Source organism: Erpetoichthys calabaricus, chromosome 13, assembly GCF_900747795.2.
Source record: "Erpetoichthys calabaricus chromosome 13, fErpCal1.3, whole genome shotgun sequence".
In the NCBI taxonomy this organism is placed as follows: Eukaryota; Metazoa; Chordata; class Cladistia; order Polypteriformes; family Polypteridae; genus Erpetoichthys; species Erpetoichthys calabaricus.
In genome coordinates, this window is record NC_041406.2 from 40,281,493 (window position 1) to 40,305,677 (window position 24,185).

Here is a 24,185-nt window from a genome sequence, read left to right on the forward strand (position 1 = left end):
CTGGATTTACGAGTTTTTTGTTGGCTCTGATAATTCTAGTGTTAATATTTATAAATACAAATTTGTCTGAAACACACTGTTTATATATATGTCAGTATGTGAACAGTGTGTGTGTGTGTGTGTGTGTGTGTGTGTGTGTATATATATCTACTCTATATATATATAAAATCCTAAGCCTAAAAGTGCAATGATTTTGTGAAACGATTTATGTCACTTTTTTGTCACACTTTAAATCGGGTTTATTTTAAAACCTACATATATATGTTTGGTAGATCACATGTCATGGCAGCAGCAGCAAGCCAGCAGCTGATCGAGCAAAGAGGAGGTAAAAAAAACTGTATTTGTTTCCCATTGTATCACCATTTAAGAGGGGGTTTCGGAGGAGCGACCGCGTCTCCCTGGGCTGCGTTCAGCCCTCCTCTTCACAACGCGAGCGGCAGAGACATGAAGTGGCTGGCGCGTAGCGCAGGCCGGGGGGATTGGCAAGCGAAGCGAGCAGGGGGCATAGTATATATATATATATATATATATATATATATATATATATATATATATAGTCACACACAATCGCTTGGGAGTCAACCAAAGGGACCCGAAAACGGGGCGACGGGTTGCACTGAACCTCTCTCTTTTCTCTTCATAGACCAAACACGAGAAATCTTGCCTGTATCTGATTATGCTCTGAAGACATCACTTCCTGTCCCGGCCCCAAGGACTTCACTTCCTGTCCTTGCCCCGAGGATGTCACTTCCTTTGAACCGCCTATAAAAACCCCTCATCCTCCATACTTGATCAGTTCTATTTTGGACTCTAACCTGTACACAAACTTAAGCCCTTTGCAGCCAGGGAAGTTATACAGGTGGCTGCCCCAAACCTTTGTTGTGTGCCTGGCTGGTTATTTCACAATATGTGTACAGTATGTGGATACAGGAAACACAGATACTGAAGCATTGATCCTATTGGAAAAATGGGGTTAGGTAAGACAGGATGCCGGCATGGAGGGAGGATTGGCAGGTGAAAATGGGGTATAGTGGACGTGCCAGCCCTCCACTCTCACATCTCAAGCCTTGGAAACCTTGTTACAACTTTTACTATCTCTATAGTCAAGTTTGATCGTCTTCTAGGCTTTTCCACCAGAGGCCACGAGTGACTGCAGTGAGGCTGATGCGAGAACCTCACTAAAGTACCTGATCAACAATAGTGACAGGCAGTGTGTACAAAGGGTTAGGGACTTCATCAGTGCGACTTTATGACCCGCACTTACTGGGAATTCCTTGTTTGTGAGGAACAATTGCAAGCCCCGGTCCCCACCATGAATGGGGTTCAATGTCTTACCCACACCTCACAGCACTGGGTAGAAACACTATGGTCCTTTCAACACAGTGTGTGTGCAGCCCTCGACATTTAAGGGCATCACTGGCCTGTTATTGCTCAGGTCTTACATGTCGCTCAAACGTGATGGGCGTCTTTGAATTTTTTTTCTGCTCTGTACGGCTGCAAATGCAACCCCTGACATCCAGCTCTGTCCCATCCTGCAACATTCGGTGAGTACCTTATCTGTAAAAAGGTGCAATTAGACTGCTGGTGTCCTGAAATAGGTTACCCTTTTATAATAGCGAATAAATGTATCTGCAGGAACAGAATCTTCAGACAACGGGGATTGACTGTGTGTGTATATATAGACAATTTATCAGTGGTAACATGTGACTAGGACTATGTATTGCAGGGGTGTTGAACTCCGGGCCTGGAGGGCCGCAGTGGCTGCAGGTTTTCATTCTGACCCTTTTCCTAATCAGTGACCAGTTTTCACTGCTAATTCACTCATTTGCCCTTCATTTTAATAGCCCTGTTTTTAAGGATTCAGTGCTCTGACTTGATTCTTCATTAAATGACAGCCAAACAGAAATGAGATGTGAAACGAGCTAACAGATGACCAGCTAAATTGGGTCTTCAAACTCCAACCAATTTCACTCCAACCAGATTCTTAATGAGAAGCTGATTCTTGTTGTTAATTAAACTCATTCTTTAATTCCATGGCTTGTTGCTGCTCTCATTCTGCCACAGCAGACATTTCCAAAATTGTTGATTTTCAGTTTTTTCTAAGAACACCGTCAAAATGTTTTGGTGATCTGAGAGATCAACCTTACTGAGACCTTCACCTTTCTTTATTTTCAGATATTGTGGATAGCTGGTTGTGTGGGCAGCTCGTTTTGTGTCTCATTATTGTTTTGCTGCTAATTAAGGAAAACGAAACAACAAAGGGGCTGAGCTCAAGTTAATTAAAATTAAGGCAAACGAAGTTAATTAGCAGCAAAAAACTGGTCACTAATGAAGAAGATGGTTAGAATGAAAACTTGCAGCCACTGCGGCCCTCCAGGACCGGAGTTCGACATCTGTGATGTATTGAATGTCCTTCTTTCTGGAAATTTGGTAATGGCCACCCTGGTGAGTGGATCCCTGTGATCCTGGCTTAAGCTTAGTCAAAGATGGTTGAAGGTCCTTTGTAAGCTCTGTATTTACTTCGTAAGTCTTGTGCATTTGTGCTTCTATTTTTATTACAATTTTATTATTCATGGATGTTTCACTTTAATGCTGTGTCATAATATTTCATACTGTAATAATGTCTGAATTGCAATACCAAATGGGTTGGGAATACTGTTAAAAGTACTTTATACAGTACAGTAAGGATCAATTTGTGGTGTAGAAATGTGAATAAACCATTGGCTCCACAATTTTATTTAATATGTGCTACCACTTCTCTGTGGAATTCTGTTTTTAGATAGGTACAGGACAGGAATGGTGAGCCCAAGAATAAAAATATCTTAGAAAAGCACTTCCACTTCTTATAGTTGTGGTACCGTTAAGAAATGTCCAGATTTTGTGCCATGGTTATTAATCGACCTTGTGTGTGTGTGTGTGTTGTGTGCACAATGAATGAAGTAACGTTGTACCTGTTAGTGGAGAAAGACCTCACATATTTCTCTTCTGGTCCCTTATCCTTAATCTGATCAGAGCAAAATTGTATTATTGATAAAAAAAAATGAGATAACACAAGGCAAACCTTTTAGATGAACACAATCACAACACAAAACAATCACCACAGTCAAAATAATCACATATACAGTGAACACAACCCAGCCCCACTACACCTGAAGTTCACAAGATGCTCTACATTAGAACATTCATGCTTTGCAGATGTGGCTTAGCCACAGAGAGACCGATTGCCCAAGGTCCAAACTTTACCACTGTGACCACCGACACACCACATCTCCACATGTGTACAGGATAAGTTGTACAGCCAACCCAAACAAAATTATCACAGAAGTGTGGGTAATCATTGACTTACCGTCATAAAAACATACATACAGTAAATAACTGTACTATAGGGCAAAGCCTACAGAAAGGTTCTATAAACAACAAAGCCGGTTTTTACTTTTGAATCAGACAGACTGCTTTGCTCTGTGTGTACTTACATAGAAAGAGTCGCAGCTAAAAAAAGAAGTTAAGAACAAAATCACCACACAAAAATATCTCAAGTTGTACCTCCAGATATGAGGCAGATGGCACTAAGGAGGCCCGTCTCTGTGTCGTCCATCTCTAAAGGCAAGAGCTGATTGGCAAATGTGAAGACGAGGTCTGTGAGTGGGCCGAATCCAGCATTATGCATTTGTGTTCTGTTCAGAGTAAGGCCATCTGAGAAGGTCATCGTGTCCTGGTCTGGAGTGTATCTCGTGCAGATTCGCAGGATCTGTAGAGAGCACAAAAATGATTAGAAAACCAAGTCATTTCTACAGGTTGGGCAGCACTTTGGTTCTTGAGACATGAGGACACTTTAGGAGAGCCCAGTCTAACCCTAAGCTGTGCCTTAAGAGGCCTGTGAGAAAACAAAATGGAGCAGATGGGGCCAGTGTCATTGGTTATGGTGTACCAGCTTTTACTTGACAGCCTGGTAGGTTTGTTCTGCCAGCATCAGCCAACTGCTTTGATACCCAAGAGAGACCAAAAGAAAAAGTCACAAGTGTGTCCACTTAACGACAGAGCCGCCACATGGCTCAATTTTTTGCTCTCTGTAGATTTTAATCTCACTCTGCTTCACATTAATTTGCTTAAATTTTAGAAGTTAAACTTCTATCCATCCACAATCAGACCTGCTTAATCACACACAAGTAAACTTGTTAGGCTCAAATCTCCTTTGCTCCTTCCTTCCATGTTGGTGAGCTGCACACACAAAAAAAAATCAATGGGACGATGCCTGGTAAAAGCTGTTAAAAGACATTCATTCATCTGTGCCCCCCCTTGGTGATCTAAAAGTGACAGTGGGCGTGTCCTTCTGACACATGACGTTGATAGTCCACTGCTCTAGTTGTACCAAAGCAGGTGTGGGCGTGTTGTGACACCAGAATGAGCATTCATCTACGGGAGCCACAGTGGAGTGGGCAGCTCACCACACCAGCAGCAGTTCCTTTTGTAAGTAACGGGCTGAATGGCTATTGTTCATTTTATACATTTTTGTTGAATCTGTTTTTTCATCTTATTACACAGTGCACGCCCTAATGGTACCACAACCCTTTCCTTTGTATTTGCCATTTGTTACAGCATTTACCTTGGGCATTTTCATTAAACTCCTAGTATAGGTTTTGTTTTAAGGTACTGGCATTTTTATACTGATTAACAGGCATTTTCAAGTAAATTCCAATATATTTAATAAACATCTTTTTTTTGCTTTGTTTTATTTTATTATTACAAAATAATCAAGTGCAGTCTGTTATATGAAAAACAAATACAAAAAATTAGAAGTATCAAAGAGTGTTAAGATATGTCGATCACAATCGACAGCTGAATCCCTACCAAAAATCTCCTTGTGTTACAGTTCTGCATATTAACTAAAACACCAGAAGTTAAACAAAAATGCAGTCTGGAGCCCAGCAGGCTTACTTTAGAATACTATTAATAAATTATGCACTCTTCCATGGAAACAAATGTGTACTTTTTCTGGTTTTACATAATATAACACAAGGTTTCCTGAAGAATTATGGAACATTCAGTTACAATTCTTTCAGTTAAGCGTAATAAGGCCGGACATGATGGGTTTATCACTATACAGTCTACTTCTGTCTAATGTTACTCTAAACACTGCTGCAAAAAGATTATGGATAACGTTTCTGAGAAATGTACCATAACCATCTTCCATGTATACCCCAGTTTTGAATGTAACTGTTGGCATTTGCTTTCTCTCTTCCATTAACAATCTGAAAAACATCTCACTTAGTCCCACTCTCTCTACTAACTCCTTCAGTCAGTCTGTCTTTGTGGCATGCAGAGGTGATCATTCCACGAGTACAAACTCTTCACTTGACTTCAGCACCTCTAAATCCTTCTTGTCATAGCCAATTATACATCCATTTATTGAACCTGCTCAATTGATCTCAGAGGCACAGGGTTTCCCAAAAATAAGGAAGCCAAAGTATTCCAAAGTTTTCACAAGCTAATTCGTTCATAATCTCTTGTAAAACAGAGATGTGGAACAAAGCCTGAATGGGATTTCTACATCCAATGCACTGATTTCCCCACCCTTGGACTTGTTAACAGAAGCATTTCTCTATATAGCTGGAATGGTGCCATATTACCCAGTGTTACCACCTAGCTGAGGGTCAATCTACTATGTAGAATTTGCATACGTTCCCCCTGGGTTCAGTCTCCCTCCTTCTTCTTTCTATGTCCGGTCAAATACAAGACTGGTTTTATTGTTGGCTTCTTGAATGTCTTCCATTGTGCATGGATGACCTTACCAAGTGGTTAGGATCCCGGACAGCACCACAATTGCACAGAACTTCCATATAAGCGAACTCTAGACCCCATTTCTGCAGGTTGGTTCTTTTATCTTAGCATGCCCACTCTCTAATATGATTTTGGGTTCTCCACAGCGTACAAGGCAGATTGCTGCCAGGAGCCAGTTCTTCTTTAACTGGAAAATCTGTGTTGTCCAGTTATGGTTCACTTCCTGAGTCCTTCAAAGACTTGCGCTCATGAAAGGAAGCTCTCCATGGATCTTAGCCATTGCGCTGTGGGTTGCTGTCCATATGGATAGTGGTGAGGGTCTGTCTCCTGCCTCGCTCTCTCCGTATCTACCGAGATTTCTCCCGATGAGAAGGTACATTTTCTGCACTGGGGTCAGCTTCAAGTATCCCGTCATGATCTGCATGGTTGCGTTGGCTGCCACATCCACAACAAGCTCCCTGACTGGCCATGTTAGCAAAGTGCCATTAAAATGGTTTCTGTTTTTCCATTTTGTTTTAAAAAAAGTACTGAAAAATTGTTTTGTAAAAAATAGCAAACCAGCCAACCAATAACTATGAAAACAAACTGGCGTGGGCTGCACATTGAATTAGTGCAACCTTGAGCTCTCAGACTCAGTCCCCCAGGCCCCAGGGATGGAATGAGGGGGTTAGTTAACACAAGTTTACATCTAATTTGCAGGCGATGTGGGGAACTGGGAGCCGTTCAGTGTTTTTAATCCCTTGATCCTTGATACATGAGGTGCAGAACAACAAATTACATTAGCCTAGTGATGACTAATGGCCACACGCTCGCCAGCCGCCTGTGAGCATTTTCATGTCACTCTTCCATCTCACCTAATTCTTCATTTTGCTTGGCTGTTCCTACACAAACACGTAAGCTGAATACAAGGCAGTGGCACCTGTTGCTGCCTTCTCCTTAAGTGCCCAAAATAGTGCAAAAAAGCAAACTCTCCATCTTTGAAAAGTAAATACTACTTAACTTAAAAAGCCCTTGCCGAAACACTTTAGAAGGATCCATGTAAACAAGCCGTGTGTCGCCCAAATTCTCTTGGTAACAGGCCACATTTCATGTCTGGACAGGTTTTTGACACTGTTATTGTCAAGCTCTTCTTCATTAAAGGAGTTGGGGGGGGGGGGGGGGGGCTCCTCCTGGAACGTGACATGAAGATGTTTAATTTGAAATGAGAGCCAGAGTCGGTTTCCAGATTACTATTTGTCTGTGAGCTTAGCTTGAAGTATGCTGTGAAAGGAGCGCTACTCACATTCTGGCTGCCGACCAGCCTGGGCTAATCCTAGAGGTGTCTGCTTCACTTTCATCTCTGCATAGCAACCCGGCGCTAAATGAGGGGGAGGCAAATATATCTTGGGAGCAAATTAGCTACAGCAACTGGCACAGTGAGGAGCCTTTCAAGAGAGCAGGTCCTGCAGGATTGCGGTCGGCAACACAACTGGCAGCTCTTTAAATCGGTCCGGCCCTTCTCCCCTAGGTGACAAGCTCCATATTAACACAGATTAGACAAATCAGCTCAATCATCACAAGTCTTACCATTTACACCAGACAAGGAAGAAGGTACCGCCATTTATGAGGAGCGTCTGGCCCAAGTCTGAGCAAGCCACCTCCGCCAAGACAAACATATTTTGGAAAATGAAGTTTTAGAAAACTAGAAGGGCTTGCCCTACAACTTTCAGCCATTGTGGACCTGAGTATGTGTGTGGACAGAAATACGAGCAAAGTGAGAGTATCCACAAATAGGATTGTCTTTGGCAGACATTTATTCAAGGCCACTTACTGTATAAGATCACAATTCATTACTCTATTTGAGCCAGAGGTGGGAACTAAACTGGTAACCTCATGTTGTAAAGTCTTCCCAGTATGCCATGTGCACCAGAAATGTGTTGTGTCTGTGTGTAACCTGGAAGGAAAAAGTGGATCAAAATTCTGAAATGCAGGAATATGAATCTCTTGAATAAGAAAAATTGTGATGCCTTTGATGTGGTACTCACTATGTAGCCCCCTGCAAAATTGGATTCATAAGTTATATTGTACTAACAAAATATACTATAATCAGCATTTAACAAATAAATAAATAAATAATATCCTAGAGTGATGAGCAAATGTTCTCCTTGTGATCCAAGTGGATTTTCTGCAGGTGTTCCAGTCTTCTCCCACATCTGTGGTTGCTGAACTTCTCTCACCCGAGGATGTCCAATTACTCAACTAACAATCACTGGGTACGTCAAATGTGATGACAGCAGAACGAGTCGACTTTCCAGCACAGTTTTGCATGTCCGAAGTATCGCGAGCTTCCCCCCTTTTCTGGCAGTCAATAATGTGCTGTAATACGGAGCCAGTGTCCATGCAAAGACTTTGTAGCTATGGCGAGTTCAGTCACAATCTTCGTCGTTTTTTTTTTTTCTTTATTCAGTCGTGGTGCATAAAACATGTGACAAGTCTCTCTTCTGTTTGTCAGGTCCAAAACGTTTCTTATTCCTCATTGCTGCATAAAATACTTTGTACTACTAGGAGAACGCTCACTGGATGTCAACTCTCACATCCCCACAAGCCCACCCCTACGACTTCAGATACCTGTTTAACTTTGTCAGGGCAGACTGGTGGGACTGAGCCGCTTGGTATGTCAGGCTACGTGACTGGTGGTCACGACTGCATCCTACTCACTAAGTTTACAGAAATGAAGGTGGGGATTGAAAAATCGCTAGAGAAGTCGTGTAATGTGACATGGCCTTAACACTTAACAGAAACAAACTTGGACAATAGCGCACATTTGGTCACTTCTCATGACTTCTGGTTGCCACTCTGTACCAACAGACAGCACCATCAATATAAGAAGTTCAGAGAGTAGTGATGCCCACCTCCCAATGCCAAAACCAAAATTGTATCATGCAAAAATAAGAACAATAATGAAAAAACATAACCATAAGGCTGAAATAAGGGAAGTAGTAAAGATATAAAACCACAAAATTTGAACAGCTTGTTTTATAAACTTCAACTGATCACCTGAGGTGTGCATGAAAGACGAGCGGAAATCTCAGCAGACTGTTATGAGACTGAGAAAGGACTTTCACTTTAGGCTTATAAGAGCAAGATGAACTCTTGCTTACTTTGATGGATAGACTCCTGTACCTGCATTAACCTGGATCTGAAAATGGACTCTGATCCAATCAGCAAAAGCTGTATCTTCTTTTAAACGCTAAGTGAATGCACTTTTGTTCTTTGTGGAACCAGGAAGTTCAAGTCAAGTGAAGTGACTTTATTATCATATTATACATAATTATTACATACACAGGAATGCAGCATACAGTGGTCCGAAATAATGTTCTGAAATAATGGACTGCAGTGCAGCATGTACATAAACACAGGACAAGTGCAAGACAGGTAAGGAGCTATAGTATATTATACTCAGATGACTAAATAAATAAATACATCTCTTATAATAAAAAAATCTTGGGTTGAGACGTGATCTTCTCAAAAAGACATTTTGACGTCCCGTGAGACTAGACTTTACAACCTTTGGAAGCAAGACCCGTGAGACGGTGACTTTTGCACGTCACGCTCTACTTACCAACAATTTAAAACAAGATCACGGACATCTAACCTCTCAGCTGACTGAATGCTTTCGGCAGACACACTTCATGTGCTCCCAGCTCTTAAAAATTTTATACGTTCCAAGACTTCATAAAGACATTCAAAAACGTTGACATGATACACATGCAGAACAAATTAAAGAATATGAAAGTAGTAAAATTCGAAAGTATCAAAAAAAAAAAGAAAGTAAAGATCGATAGAACAGAAACAAACAGAAATTACTACTCAGTAAAATAACGGAACAGCAAAAAGAGATCGAATATATGGACATACAGTAGGTGATGTGACAGAAGTACTAGATATAATATATATGTAGATATTATAAGGCTTTAAAGTTTAAGTCGGAGAGTTGTAGATTGTGTAATTCGTGTTGCTATTAGTGAAAAGTAGTGTTTCCTCCCAATGAAGAGGCATGTCCGCGAGAATTAAAAAATTTGATGTTTGGTGAAAGTGAAATCCACAAACACTACAGGCAAAATATCCAAGTCTACAATAAACTTTTCGCGAACACATCATTCAATGCTCAGAATGTAGATTTACACAATAATGGACCATACGTTATGAGAATCTGTGGTCCCGCAACAATTAAAGCAACGACAAGTTTAATTTCGAAGAAACCACAATTCAGTCAGGTGTAAATTTATGATCATGGAGAAGCGATGCAGCATAGAATCGAAAGAGTATATAACAATTCCCACGAAAATAACAATCTCTTTAAATTGTAAATCTGGTTAACCAAATCCGGGGGTGGGCGAGCAAAGCAAGCAAGTGGCGGAGCCCCCTAGTAATAGGTAAATAATAGATAGTAATAAATTGAAATTGAGAGTAATAAATAAATAATAGCAACTAATAATAAAAATGACAGTAGTTACAAATGTATTACCTATTACAGTACGAGCAGGTCTGAGGGCAGGAGGGTATTATAGAGTTCAGGGTCAGGGCAGCCGAGGGGTAGAAGCTGTCACAAGACGTGGCAGAAATGGTTCCAAATTTACAGTATCGCCTGCCAGGTGGAAGTGGAACAAAGAGATCACAGGAGGGGCAGGAGCGGTTCTTCACAATTCTATTGGCTTTGCAGAAGCAACACTTTATAAAGATGTCTTTATTGTAAGGTAGAGGCCCCAATTATCTTTTCTGCTGTGCACACTCTCCATTGTGTGACCATTGTGGTCAGAGACACTGCAGTTCCAAACTAGATGGTGATGCAGCTGGTCAGGACAGTCTGTATAATGTGGTGAGAATGGAAGTGGAGACACTGCTGTGTCTTCTTGACTTTTGAGGTGGTGTTAATTGATCAAGTAAGGTCAACTGCTAGATGCTGGTGCTGATGACCAGTTCCACCGCAGAGCCCTTGATGTGCAGTGGGCTGTGGATAGCACGAACTTTCTGAAGTCAGCAATCATCCCATAATGGCCAGTAGGGGGAGGCAGCTTGATGGCCAAGGTCTCCAGGACTCTGAACAAATCCAAATGGTATTATGTGATATCATCCATCCATCCATCCATTATCCAACCCGCAATATCCTAACTACAGGGTCACGGGGGTCTGCTGGAGCCAATCCCAGCCAACACAGGGCACAAGGCAGGAACCAATCCCGGGCAGGGTGCCAACCCACCGCAGAACACACACAAACACACCCACACACCAGGCACACACTAGGGCCAATTTAGAATCACCAATCCACCTAACCTGCATGTCTTTGGACTGTGGGAGGAAACCGGAGCGCCCGGAGGAAACCCACGCAGACACGGGGAGAACATGCAAACTCCACGCAGGGAGGACCTGGGAAGCGAACCCAGGTCCCCAGATCTCCCAACTGCGAGGCAGCAGCGCTACCCACTGCGCCACCGTGCTGCCCCCATGTGATATCATCTACTGTTGAATTCTGCTTTGTACTTGTAGTATTTCTATTGCACTATTATATTGTATTGAGGATTACTTGTGTTCTGTTCTGTGTATTGTATTGTATTGACCCCCTTCTTTTTGACACCCACTGTACGCCCAACCTACCTGGAAAGGGGTCTCTCTTTGAACTGCCTTTCCGAAAGTTTCTTCCATTTTTTTCCCTACAAGGGTTTTTTCACATTTTCTTAGAGGATCAAGGCCGGGGAGCTATCAAAAGACAGGACCTGTTTGAGGCACTTCTTGTGTGATTTTGGGCTATACAAAAATAAATTGTTTTGTATTGTAAATGGTATCTCTTTCATCTTGTCCAATTTAAGTGACTGATTGCTGTGCCATTTTTGTTTTTCTGTCTTCAGAGCTCTTACACCTCTGAACACCTGGTGAGAGGATCACCAGCACTAAGATCTACACTTCCATGCCCAGCTTTGTGCCAGTGACTGAACCTACTTTATTAAAGAAGGGGCTTTCAGTGCCTAAACTCTTGTGCCAGAATGAGGTGTGCTTTCCCCAATGAGCTGCAGAGGACACAGCAGAAATGGAGAAAAGCCGTACCACACCAGGAGCACAAAAACAGAGCCAAGGTGACAAATAGTACACTTCAAAGCGACAGAGCTTTTCACGTGAGCCTGAAAGAATGATAATGCAAGTTTACATGACACTAGACAGCTATTTTAAAGTCTTGGTATCATAAGACCACTTTACCTGGAGTTTTGGTCTCTGGGCTACAAAACAGACATAAAAGCACTAGACAAGTCCATCGAAGAACAAATAGGCTGATTCCTGGAGTGCAGGATATAAGCTATGAGAAAAGATTCAGTTTAAACAAAAGGAGATTAAGAGGAGACATGACTGAAATGTTTAAAATTATGAAGGGAATAAGTACAGTGGATCAAGACTGTTATTTTAAAATGAGATCATTAAGAACACAGGGGCACAGTTGGAAGCTTATTCAGGGTAAATTTTGCACAAATGTTAGGTTTTTCTCCACACAGAGAACCATAGAAACATGGAATACACTACCAAGTAGTGTGGTAGTCAGTAGGACTTTAGGGACCTTCACAACTAGATTTATTTTGGCAGAATTAAGTGGATAGGACTGGCGAGATTTGTTAGAGTGAGTGGCCTGTTCTCATTTAGACTGTTCTACTATTAATCTGTGCCAAGAAAAAGTGCAATTCTAAGCAGCTAATAAACAACCAGCTAAAGACCCACTTTGTAATGTCTAAGCTCAAGAAAAGCCATGTCATGTAAAGCTCTAGTTTTTACAAGCTTTTTAATAATTCAGAAACAAAAAACATTCAACCAGTTTAGCCCTCTGTCACCCACAACTGTGCACTGCAGTAAGGGCATCCTGACAGTGACAGTGTGCTATAATTTAAAAAGACATACAGTAAACGAGAAATCCTGTAAAATCCAAAAAATATCAAAAAAAATCTATAGAAAAAACTACTCTATGTTATGTTTATCTGTTCTGTCGATACATAAGCAATTTTCCTATTTCTATAGTCCTTTTATCTATCAAGAAATTGTACAACTCTGCTTCTTAAAGTGGGTGTGCTTCAGTTAGCGTGGCATACGTCTAACAGCAGGGAATCTCCATCTATAGAGTTAGCTAAAGAGAATAAAGTGGAAGTCTTGCTGGAAATGTCTCTTTCATTTAATGGTCGGCTTTGTGCAAGGCATACATTAAACAGACATTATAAGATCAAATTATGTACCGCTGCTTAGGCTTGATTATAACTTACTGTATATAAACACATCACTCAGTACTGAGTCACTCATTTTGTTCTACCTTGTATTATGATCATTTGCTTTGGTTTATGATTTTTACATTGCCCTTTAACAATTTCTTTTTTTGCTTTTGCTAAACTTGATCCTAACCGTGCCCTTGCTTAGTCTGTGCGTTTTTTTGTCTGCCTGATTGCTGAACTGACCTTTAGCTTATTTGTCCATGTGTTTGTGTCGTCCGGTCACTTTTCTTATTAATTTGATTTGACACGTGCAGAATACTGATTCCACTGCAGAATACCCCACTGGCCGTATTATTTGCAATAAGTCCACTGTGGCATGCTGTGTCAACTGCTCAATGAGAAATGGTTCGCTGGGGACAATGAATATAAAAAGTATTCACCCCCATGGAAGCTTTCAATATTTATGGTTACAGAACACTGATTTTGTGACATTTATCAACAGAAAAAAACAAAGTGAAAACAGATTTCTGCCAAGTGATCTTAATTGAATGCAAATATAAAACACAAAATAAGTAATCACATAAGATAGATAGATAGATAGATAGATAGATAGATAGATAGATAGATATGAAAGGCACTATATAATAGATGGAAACACATTAAATGATAGATAGACAGATAGATAGATAGATAGATAGATATGAAAGGCACTATATAATAGATGGAAACACATTAAATGATAGATAGATAGATAGATAGATAGATAGATAGATAGATAGATAGATAGATAGATAGATAGATAGATAGATAGATAGATAGATATGAAAGGCACTATATAATAGATGGAAACACATTAAATGATAGATAGATAGATAGATAGATAGATAGATAGATAGATAGATAGATAGATAGATAGATAGATAGATAGATAGATAGATAGATAGATAGATAGATAGATAGATAGATATGAAAGGCACTATATGACAGATGGAAACACATTATAAGATGTGTGCCGTCCTCAATGTCAACCTTCTTTCCATCCAAGCACATATGTTAGAAGTGGAACAGGCATGTTGGGCAGACAGCAATATGGAGGACCTTTGTAAGATAAGGTCAGTTACAATGAGTCCCGAGAGTTTGCTATGGTAATGGATGTATATCTTCAGTTAAAAATGAGCATAAAATGGCAGGAAAAGAAGACCAATACAGAACACAAACTTTAAAGACTCATTATCATTATTAATCATCTTTTTTAATCTGTCATTACTGCAGGAAGGAGTCCAAAGTAAGGTTTAGTGTTGACCAGCAATCTGAATCAATTCATCACCAAAAGCATGGTGAATTATAGCGGTATCACCCACACTTCTGCTGACTGAGTCGCTGGCTGACAGTCCTCAGTGTTAGTGTGTCACAGAGAGGATGTGCAGTTTGTTCATAATGGCATTCAGTTTTGTTTTAATTCTCTCCTTTGCTATGACCTCCAGGGGGTCCTGAGTGTGCCCTTTTATTCAGCTTGTTCATTAGGTGGGCCTCTCTTGAAGTGATGTTACCAGCCCAGCACACCACAGCACAGAAAATCACACTGGCCATCACAGAGATGTAGAAGATGTGAAGGATGTCACTACCCGCATTAAAGAAACGCAGTCACCTAAGGAAAAAAGAGCCTGCTCTGTCGTTTCTTATAAAGTTCGTCTGTGTTCTGAGGCCTGTCATTAATATGGACCCACATGTACTTGTAGGAGTGGCCCACCACTATATCCACTCCTGGAATAGCGACCAGACACAGAGGCTCAATAACCAGTTTATTGGTTTTGCTGATGTTAAGCTGCAGACAATTCTTTTTGCACTAAGAAACAAACTTCTCCACCTGTCTCCTATACTCTGTCTCATTCCCTTATCAATACACCCCATAAGTGCAGAATCACCAGAATTTCTGCAGGTGACAAGTATTCCATCCCTTAAAGTGAGTATTTATGAGCTGCACCACAACTTTGGTAGCCACAGCAGTCTGTATGCATAGGTCTCTCTTAGTTTTGCACTTCTGGACACTGTGATTTTTCCCACTATTATTTGCACAACTGCTCAAGCTCCGTCAGGTGACATTGAGATCTTAAGTAGATAGAAGGCCTTTATCAAGTCCAGCCAAAAATTCTCAATTGGACTGAGATGTGGACTCTGACTTGGCCACTCCAGAACATGCACATTGTTCTTTTTCCAGCTATTCCTATGTAACTTTGCCTTTATGCCTGTGGTTGGTTTCTTCTCCCAAGGCAGAGGTTTATTGCAGGCTGCATCAGGATTTTCTCCAGGATTTTTTCTGTATTTTGAAGGATTAATTTTCCCCTCTACACTCACAAGTCTTCCAGTACCTCCTGAAGAGAAGCATCCCTACAGCATGCTTCATGGTGGAGATGGTGTGTTTTGACAACATGCAGTGTTTATCTTATGCCAACATTGGCATTTACTATGATGGCCATAAGGCACAATTTTGGTCTTAGACCATAAAACCTTCTTCCAGCTGACTCTCGTGTGCTTTTTAGCAAACTCCAGCTGAGGTGTCCTGGGTGTTTTTTTTCTGTTTTTCACACATCCATAAAGCTGTGGCTGGTGAAGCACCTTGGCAGCAGTTGTCTGCACAGTTTCTCCAAATTTCACTCACTGTAACTCCTTGAGAGTTCTCAGAGGTCTCTTGGTGGCCTCCCTCACTAGCCATCTTCTTGCATGATCACTTGGTTCTTGTGACACCTCTGTCACACTCCTTCCACTTGTTAATCACTGATTTAAGTGGACTCCAAGGGCTATTTAGTAACTTGGACATTTTCTTGTCTCCATCCCCTGACTGGTGCCTTTCAATCACCGTGTCCTTCTCTCTTCATTGTGTTTTAAAAGAGTGTCAAAGGAGCCCAACCACATCCACTGTGATTCAATGCCAATAAGCAATAAAGTACAAAAACTTTAAAGGGATGAATACAGTGATCCCTCCTCCATCGCGGGGGTTGCGTTCCAGAACCCCCTGCGAAAGGTGAAAATCCGCGAAGTAGAAACCATATGTTTATATGGTTATTGTTATATTGTCATGCTTGGGTCACAGATTTGCACAGAAACACACGAGGTTGTAGAGAGACAAGAACTTTATTCAAACACTGTAAACAAACATTTGTCTCTTTTTCAAAAGTTTAAACTGTGCTCCATGACAAGACAGAGATGACAGTTCTGTCTCACAATTTAAAGAATGCAAACATATCTTCCTCTTCAAAGGAGTGCGCGTCATGAGCAGAGAATGTCAGAGAGAGAGAAAAAAGTAAACAATCAAAAATCAATAGGGCTGTTTGGGCTTTTAAGTATGAATGTCAGAGAGCAAGAGAGAAAAGCAAACAATCAAAAACCGATAAGTGCTGTTCGAGTTTTTTAAGTATGCGAAGCACCGTGCAGGAAGCATATCACTTGACAAAGCACCCGCAAGTAAGCCCAGCAAGGAAGGGAGTAATGTGAAGGTAGTCTTTCATAATTTTTTAGACGAACGTCCGTATCCTCTAGGAGTGCGAACAGCCCCCCAGCTCACACCCCCTCCGTCAGGAGCAGAGAATGTCAGAGAGAGTGAGAGAGAGAAAAGCAAACAATCAAAAATCAATGGGTGCTGTTTGGCCTTTTAAGTATGCAAAGCACCGTGAAGGAAGCACATTGCGCAACAAAGTAACAAGTAAGCCCAGCAAGGAAGGGAGCAATGTGAAGGTAGTCTTTCAGCGTTTTTTGAGGAGAGTCCGAATCCTCTAGGGGTGCAAACAGCCCCCCTGCTCACAATATATTTGAGGAGTTTTATTTAATACGTAATACGTGCTCTGATTGGGTAGCTTCTCAGCCATCTGCCAATAGCGTCCCTTGTATGAAATCAACTGGGCAAACCAACTGAGGAAGCATGTACCAGAAATTAAAAGGCCCATTGTCCACTGAAACCCACGAACCAGCGAAAAATCCACGATACATATTTAAATATGCTTACATATAAAATCCGCGATAGAGTGAAGCCGTGAAAGTCGAAGCGCAATATAGCGAGGGATTACTGTACTTTTTATAGACACTGCACAATCTATAGTGTATCACTCAAATATCTCTGGTCTAAAAGTCTGAGATCTGGAGACAGCCAGTCCGGGGTAACCTTAAGCCACACACTTTTTTATTAGGTGGAAATCCAAAAATAATTTGTAAAAATACGCAATCCCTTTAATGTAACGATTTGTGTCGCAGCTCCCCTACGATACGATTGTGTATAAAGATATCAGTGCAGCGTGTGTGTGTGCTCTGATTCTCTGTGTTTTGTTAAAGTTTTAATGTCAGTACTCATATTTAAAATTGCTTTTGTTGGACGATCACCAATAAATCCTTGAGGCGCTGTGCAATACTGTAAAAGCAATGGAGATAATGTTAACATCACTAATGTGTTGGCTCACTCCATAACACCACATAAGCTATTTCTCCTGCAAACAGTCCCTTTTCAAAAATATATATGCTAGTCATCTTCCATAAAGTGCTGTCAAAGGAATGTACATAGTTTACAGAAATTAAAGCCTCAATGGCAGAAGTGAGCGCCACATTGGCTTAGCTTCGGATCACAGCTCAAATTCACAGTAACATTTAAGTTTACATTGTGACTGTTATCTATCATCAAGTAATAAAGTAGGCCAATATTACCTTATTCAAGCCTACCTACATGTGTCACTATAAAGAGCAACACTGACAGGTAATTAATTCCAGCCTAATGTTTTACAGAACAGAACTGTTGTTTATAGCAGCAAGGTAATGAATTCAGGCAGAAGTAAAGCACATTATGTTAGGCTACAGTGAAATGGATGGCTCTATTAAATGAAGTGCCTCTGTTTATATGGAAAAAAGAAAGCGAACACTTTAGGTACATCTCATTTGTAAATTGTAAGAGATAGCCGGCAGCTCAACCCAGTCGGGACGCCCCTGAGATGAAAGGACGGGTGAAGGCAGCTTTTGTAGGACACTGCCTCCCCCAAGACGCTAGATGGCAGCTTCCCTGGACTGCTGCGGTGCGTCACGGATTCCCACAGGACACTATGAGACATGGAGTCCGGCAACGCAGCCCTGCTGGGTACCGTGGGTGCCGCCAAGGGACATTGTGGGAAGCTGGTGGAAGATGAAGTTCTCACCTAGACCGGAAGTACTAGTGGATCACGAAGACTGAAACCCCGAAGTACTTCCGGGCTGACTAAAGAACTCTTAACTCTCCGTCTGACCCGGAAGTGCTGGCAAGTCACATGGACAGAAGAGTAGAAGCACTTCCAGGTCAAGGATTATATAAAGGACTGCGGAATAACCAGCAGGCAAGCCAGAGTCGGGAGGAGGTGGACAACGCTTGCTGGAAGGTGTGGAGGAGAAAGAGTATTGTGTATTTGTAATTTACTTGCCTGTTTATTGTGGCTGCAGTGCTGGAAGGGCACTATTTAAAGAAGAGAATTATTAAAATACTTCTTAGTGCTTTTACCCTGTGTCCTGAGCGTCTGTCTGTTGGCTTTAAAGGGGCAACAGTGCCACCTAGCGTCCACAATACATACTGTACACTCACTCAACCAATCATTAGGAACACCTGTACACCTTCTTATTTGTGCAATTATCTAATCGGCCAATCATGTGGTAGCAGTGTAACACATAGCATCACGCATATACAGGTCAGGAGCTTCAGTTCATGTTCAAACCAAACACCAGAATGGGCACAAAAATGCAATCTCAGTGATTTCTGCCATGGCATGTTTTGTTGGTACCAGCTAGGCTGTTTTTTTTTTCTCCTAGGATTTTCACGCACTCCAACCTCTAGAGTTTATTCTATGGTGCAATAAATAAAATAACATCCAGTGAGTGGCAGTTCTGTGGACACAAACACCTTGTTGATTAGAGAGGTCTGAGGAGAATGGCCACACTGGGTTGAGCTAATGGAAAGGCTACAGTAACTCAGATAACCATTCGGTACAAATGTGATGGGCAGAAAAGCATCTCAGAATACAGATGTGGTGGAGCAGGTCCACAGCTCATGTCAAAAGGCCATTTTTTAAAATAAATAATCGCCACACTCGCTGCTTAGCGAGAGGGTGTTGTATGTGTGGCAGGAGTAGTTCCCGGGTGATGCGTGATGCGGATGGTCCTCACTTAAGTGCACAGGTGAGGAGTCGTCCGCATCCGTAATTGGTGCCGGGAGCTGCTAATTGCCACATCTGATCCACTTCCCTGTAATAAATAGAAGTGCGAGGCGGCTAGGGAGAAAGAGAAAGAAAAGGAAACGTGAACGGAGGTTGCAGGAGAAGAAGGCAGATGCAAGAGAGCGAGAACGAGAGAGCGCAGACTTGTGGGCAGCTGAGCAGTGAGCCCTAGTGGGGTGTTTGGCCGACACCTAGGGCGGTCGGTAGTGGTCGCTCCTGCTGAGCATGTAGGTGGGGAGCAGGAGTGACCGGAAGAAGGATGGCTTGCCACGGAAGACCGCGGGAGTCAGGAGGCTTGGGAGGTGGATTCCCCAGTGTGAGCTTCCTGGTCACTGGGGAGCCCAAGTCTCAGTCTGGGGAGAGCAGAACCGAAGTCAGGGATTGGGAAACCTCCAGACCAGCAGGCAGAGCAGGTCAGCTGCAGCTAGGGTGACTCCCGTGGTGCATTGCTTGGATGGGAGGAACAGGGGAGTCGCCAGTCACCAGTAGAAGAAAGGCACTGGGCTGATTTGTTTTTAAAGGGACAGCTTCCAGCCATTGTTTTAACCTCGCTTTAAAAAGGATTTTTCTATTTATTGGATTTTAACCTCCACGATTTCACCTCAAGTTTTATTGGATTATTTATTTAAAGATTTTTGAGCTGCACTGCACTATTTATTTGGGACACTTTGTTTTTGTTTGTTGATTTTAATAAAAGCACTTTTGCACTTTTTGCACCGTCCCCTTGCTTTGTTGTGCCTCACTATCTAGCTCATCGGTGTCGGGTTCAAGAGCTCCCAGAAGCAAGATGGGAGCTGTGACGATGCAGGTTTGCTCCATGCTCCCATCGTCCTTCCAGGAGCCCTTGAACCCGACACCATTGGTAATGTCACCGATGAGCTTGGCAGTGAGGCATAACAATGAAGCAAGGGGAGGGTGCAAAAAGTGCAAAGTGGTTTTATTTAAAAACAAAACCAACAACAATCAAAAACAAAGCGTTCAAATAAATAGTGCAGTGTATCCAATCTTTAAATAAATAATCCAATAAAAACAGAGGTGAAAAGTGGAGGATAACAAGTAAACTCTTTAAAAAAACAACAAGGTTAAAACAGTGGATGAAAGCAGTCTCTTTAAAAACAAAGCCTGGTGCCTTCTTTTACCTGGCGGCTCTCCTGCTTCTCCCATCGAGCTTCACAACAGGGGAGTCGCCCTACCTGCAGCGGACCTTCTTCACAGATCTGGTCTGGTGGCCTTCCGATCCCTGGCTCCGGTTCTGTTCACCCAGACTGAGACTTGGGCTCCACAGCGACCAGGACACTCACACTGGGGCTTCTATTACAAGTCCCTGACTCCTGCTGCCTTCGCTGTGGCGAGCCAAGCTTCTCCCGGTCACTCCTTCTCCAATCAAGTTCTCAGCAGGAGCGACCACTACTGTCAGCCCTTGGGTGCCGGCCAAACACCCCACTCGGGCTCGCCTTTCCCAGATGCTTGTATATAGCGCGATCCTGCGCTTACTCGCTCTCCTTCTCACTCTCTCACACATACAGGCTTTCTCCTCTCTGCTTCCTGCCTTCTTCCCTACAACCTCCGTCTTTCTTTTCTCTTTTTCTTCTCCTCCTGCTAGCCGCCTCACGCTTCTATTTATCATGGGGACGTGGATCAGCTGTGGCAATCAGCTGCCCCGGGAACAATTACGGATGCGGATGACTCCTCACCTGTGCACTTAAGCAAGGACCGCCCGCATCACAAACTTCCCCGGGAACCACTTCCGCCACACTACCATACCTTCTCAATAAGCCGCGAAGACTGCGATTATTTATTTATTTTAAAAAGTGACCTTTGACATGAGCTGTGGACCTGTTATACCACAACAGCATGGAGCGAACCCGCATCGTCACAACAGTGTATGTCAAATCTTGAGGTGGATGGGCTACAATAGCAGAAGACCACATCAAGTCCCAGTCCTGGGAGACAACAACAGAAGGCTGAGGGTGCAGTGGGCACAGACTCGCCAAAAACTGGACATTTGAACTATGGGAAAATGTAGCCTGGTCCGAGGAGTCTCGATTTCTGCTAAGACATACAGAAGGTAGGCTCAGATTTTAGAGTCATCAGCATGAATCCATGCACCCAACCTGCCTTGTGTAAGCAACAGTTCAAGCTGGTGGTGGTGGTGTCATGATGTGGGGAACGTTTTCTTGGCACACTTTGGGCCCATTAATACCAATTAATCACTGCTTGATTGCCAAGGCCTATTTGAGTATTGCTGCTGGTCATGTGCATCCCATCATGGCCATAATTTACTCATCTTCTAATGGCTGCTTCCAGCATGATATTGCACCGTGTCACAAAGCACAAATCATCTCAAACTGGTGTTCTGAACATGACAAAGAGTTTAGTGTTTTTCAGTGGCCTTCCCAGTCACAGGATCTGAATCTAACGGAACACCTTTGGGATTTCACAGAACGGGAAATTCACGGCATGAATGCACGGTAATGACAAATCTGAAGAAATTGCATGTTGCAATCATGTCAATATGGACCCGAATCTCAAAGGAATGTTTCCAGTATCTTGTGGAATGCATGCCATTAAGAACTGAGGCTGTTTTGAGAGGAAAAGGAAGCCCTGACCAGTACTAGTACAGTTTTCCTAATAATTTACATAGTGAGTGTATACAAAAAACAGATGGCTGTGCACTGTTGGCGGTAAAGCCCTACTTAGACTGCTGTGCCGTGCAGGTAAATCTCACTGATGGGGTGTCAATCTCATAGCACTATAGCACTTAAACTATGACGACTAGTAGCTGTGTATATTTTAGTGAAGAACAGAATGAAACTAGGGAATTCCACTGGGGTCTTACTTTGTAGACTGTGTATGCACCAAGGGTTGTGATCTCTTCAGTCCAGAGAGTCTGTGTCATAGACCAAGAAGAGCCCTCATGGATGGGCCTGTACAGCATTAGCTGCACAAAATCTCATACAAATCACAGTAAACAAAAGCCTACTAGATTTTTTCATACCATAAATTACTTTGTCCAAATAATCTCACTTGGGAGTGATTATGTCATACTACAACCATTAGCATCTATTGCATACCATAATTAGCACTGTAATGTACTTCACTTGATATGAAAAGTTTATTGTCATAAGGTTCAAAGGTGGTAGCCAAAACACTATTTTCTGTTTTTACTAGAAGTGTGTGTGGGCCTAAAAACACATCACAGGAGGATGACAAGAAGGAATATTTATGAATACAAAATAAACACGAGCCAATCTTTACACCCACTCTGGACCTACCTAACCGGCCAGTGGGCTGCTATCTGCTCATGGAGGCAGCTTGCCCGTTTCTCCACTAAAAGCAGTCTTTACATTTTAAAAGTAATTTCCTAGGAAAGGCCAACTGAACAGAATAGAAAGCAGGTGTGAGGTGAACAGCTGGAATATTTCCGTTTTGTTTAAGTACCACAGAGGCTAAAAGCTCCCTCAGACATCAAAGCCCACACGCTGCACTTTCTCTTCTCATTGAACCTTTGCTCCAGATAAACCGCCAACTCATGCTCATTGATCTGTTGTGTGTTCTGCCTCTTACTGTATATTTCTTACATCAGGGCTTATAATCAGGCGTGTGGCTTGTTTCAGAGATTTCCTGAAGAGCCCATAACTTGTTTACAGTACCGTCATCTGGCAGCTCCAGCCGCAAACTAAAAGATCAGGCATTTGGGAAATCCCTTCCACCTGCTCTAAATTTAGGCCAGAATCCCAGGACATCTCGCCTTCAAGTCTCTGCCACTCTCAGATGGAAAAAGACAATGAGACTGGAGACATTTAAGCCGCCAAATATGATGTTCTGCTCACCCAGGTCTGGGCTACCTACTGTATATGACAATGCACCTTGTTACTCACTATGTTTGTTACATGTGCTCTCATTTTATCCCCACACATTTTTTTAATGATGCCTGTTCTTGGTTAACCTTTTCATATCTGTTATGCTCAGGAAGTTTTTGCTCATCCCTCCACTCTATCACAATATAGACTATTGACTTGTTTTGAAACCACAGGTGACATATAATCAATAATCAATATGATGCCATTTTCCATGACCCTAACTCATTTATACACCTATATACTCGACTCTACAGATGGGAGCTGTGGATTCATGAGCAGCTAGGCTGGACATCTGTCTGCTCATGACAACTAGATAGAGAGAGGAAGTCTATTTAGTCAACCATACCTTAGCATATTCAGTTCTACCTGTTTGCTGGTGTGGAAGGACTCCTGTAATCAAGGATATTATTTAAATCTTTGATGTAAAACATAGATAACATTTTGCTAGCCGTTTACAGGCCTTTCATATACAAGTTTCCGCTGACTTAACCCTTTGATGTAAGGAGACTGTCAATTAGGATGTATCAACCCTTTGATGTGTCATTGTTCATTCAAAGAATCTTTCTCACAACTTCAATTATGTGACAGCAATACAATTCTAATCTTTTCAAGCTGCTCCTTAAATATTTTCTGTTCAGTTAGGCATTCTCGATTCCTCAGTGCATCATGACACTGCATCTCTGACTTCCAAAGCGTTTTGTAAATAAAATCGCAGTCCAAGGGGGCCTCATAATCTCTTCCTTTAAAGAATCTGAAACATCCCTGCTTTACAGGGGATTGTAGAGTGAACCTTTGGGAAAATTTTTTTTTTTTTCAAAGTTATAATATGGTAAAACTTGAAGCTCACTTTAGGAAAGACAGGATAACCCTACTGGGAAAAATTCTTCCTTATTCCTTAAATCAGATGCAGACGGATATCGGAAAGATCACTATGGACAGAATCATGACTTACATGATAGTTTCAGCTGTTTGTATTTTGAAGTGTAAGCCTACAGTAACAAGTGAGTAACACAACCTTCCTCTAGCGCTTTTCTTCATCTTGTTACTGCTGATAGTGGGAGCAGATAAAATATTATGTAGCTTTAGAAGGGCCAAAGTTTTCAAAGAAC

At 42.0% G+C, this 24,185-nt stretch overlaps 1 protein-coding gene across 9 annotated transcripts in view; it reads right to left on the reverse strand.

Moving 5' to 3' along the window:
• The window catches only part of LOC114664168 (retinoic acid receptor beta), a 572,516-nt gene that overhangs the window by 19,304 nt on the left and 529,027 nt on the right, over positions 1–24,185 (reverse strand). For all 9 annotated transcript variants that reach the window (XM_051936144.1, XM_028818157.2, XM_051936142.1 and 6 more), the window contains one exon: positions 3,544–3,748. In XM_051936144.1, coding sequence (XP_051792104.1) covers positions 3,544–3,748 — 205 coding nt within the window. The remainder of the gene's footprint in view (positions 1–3,543; positions 3,749–24,185) is intronic.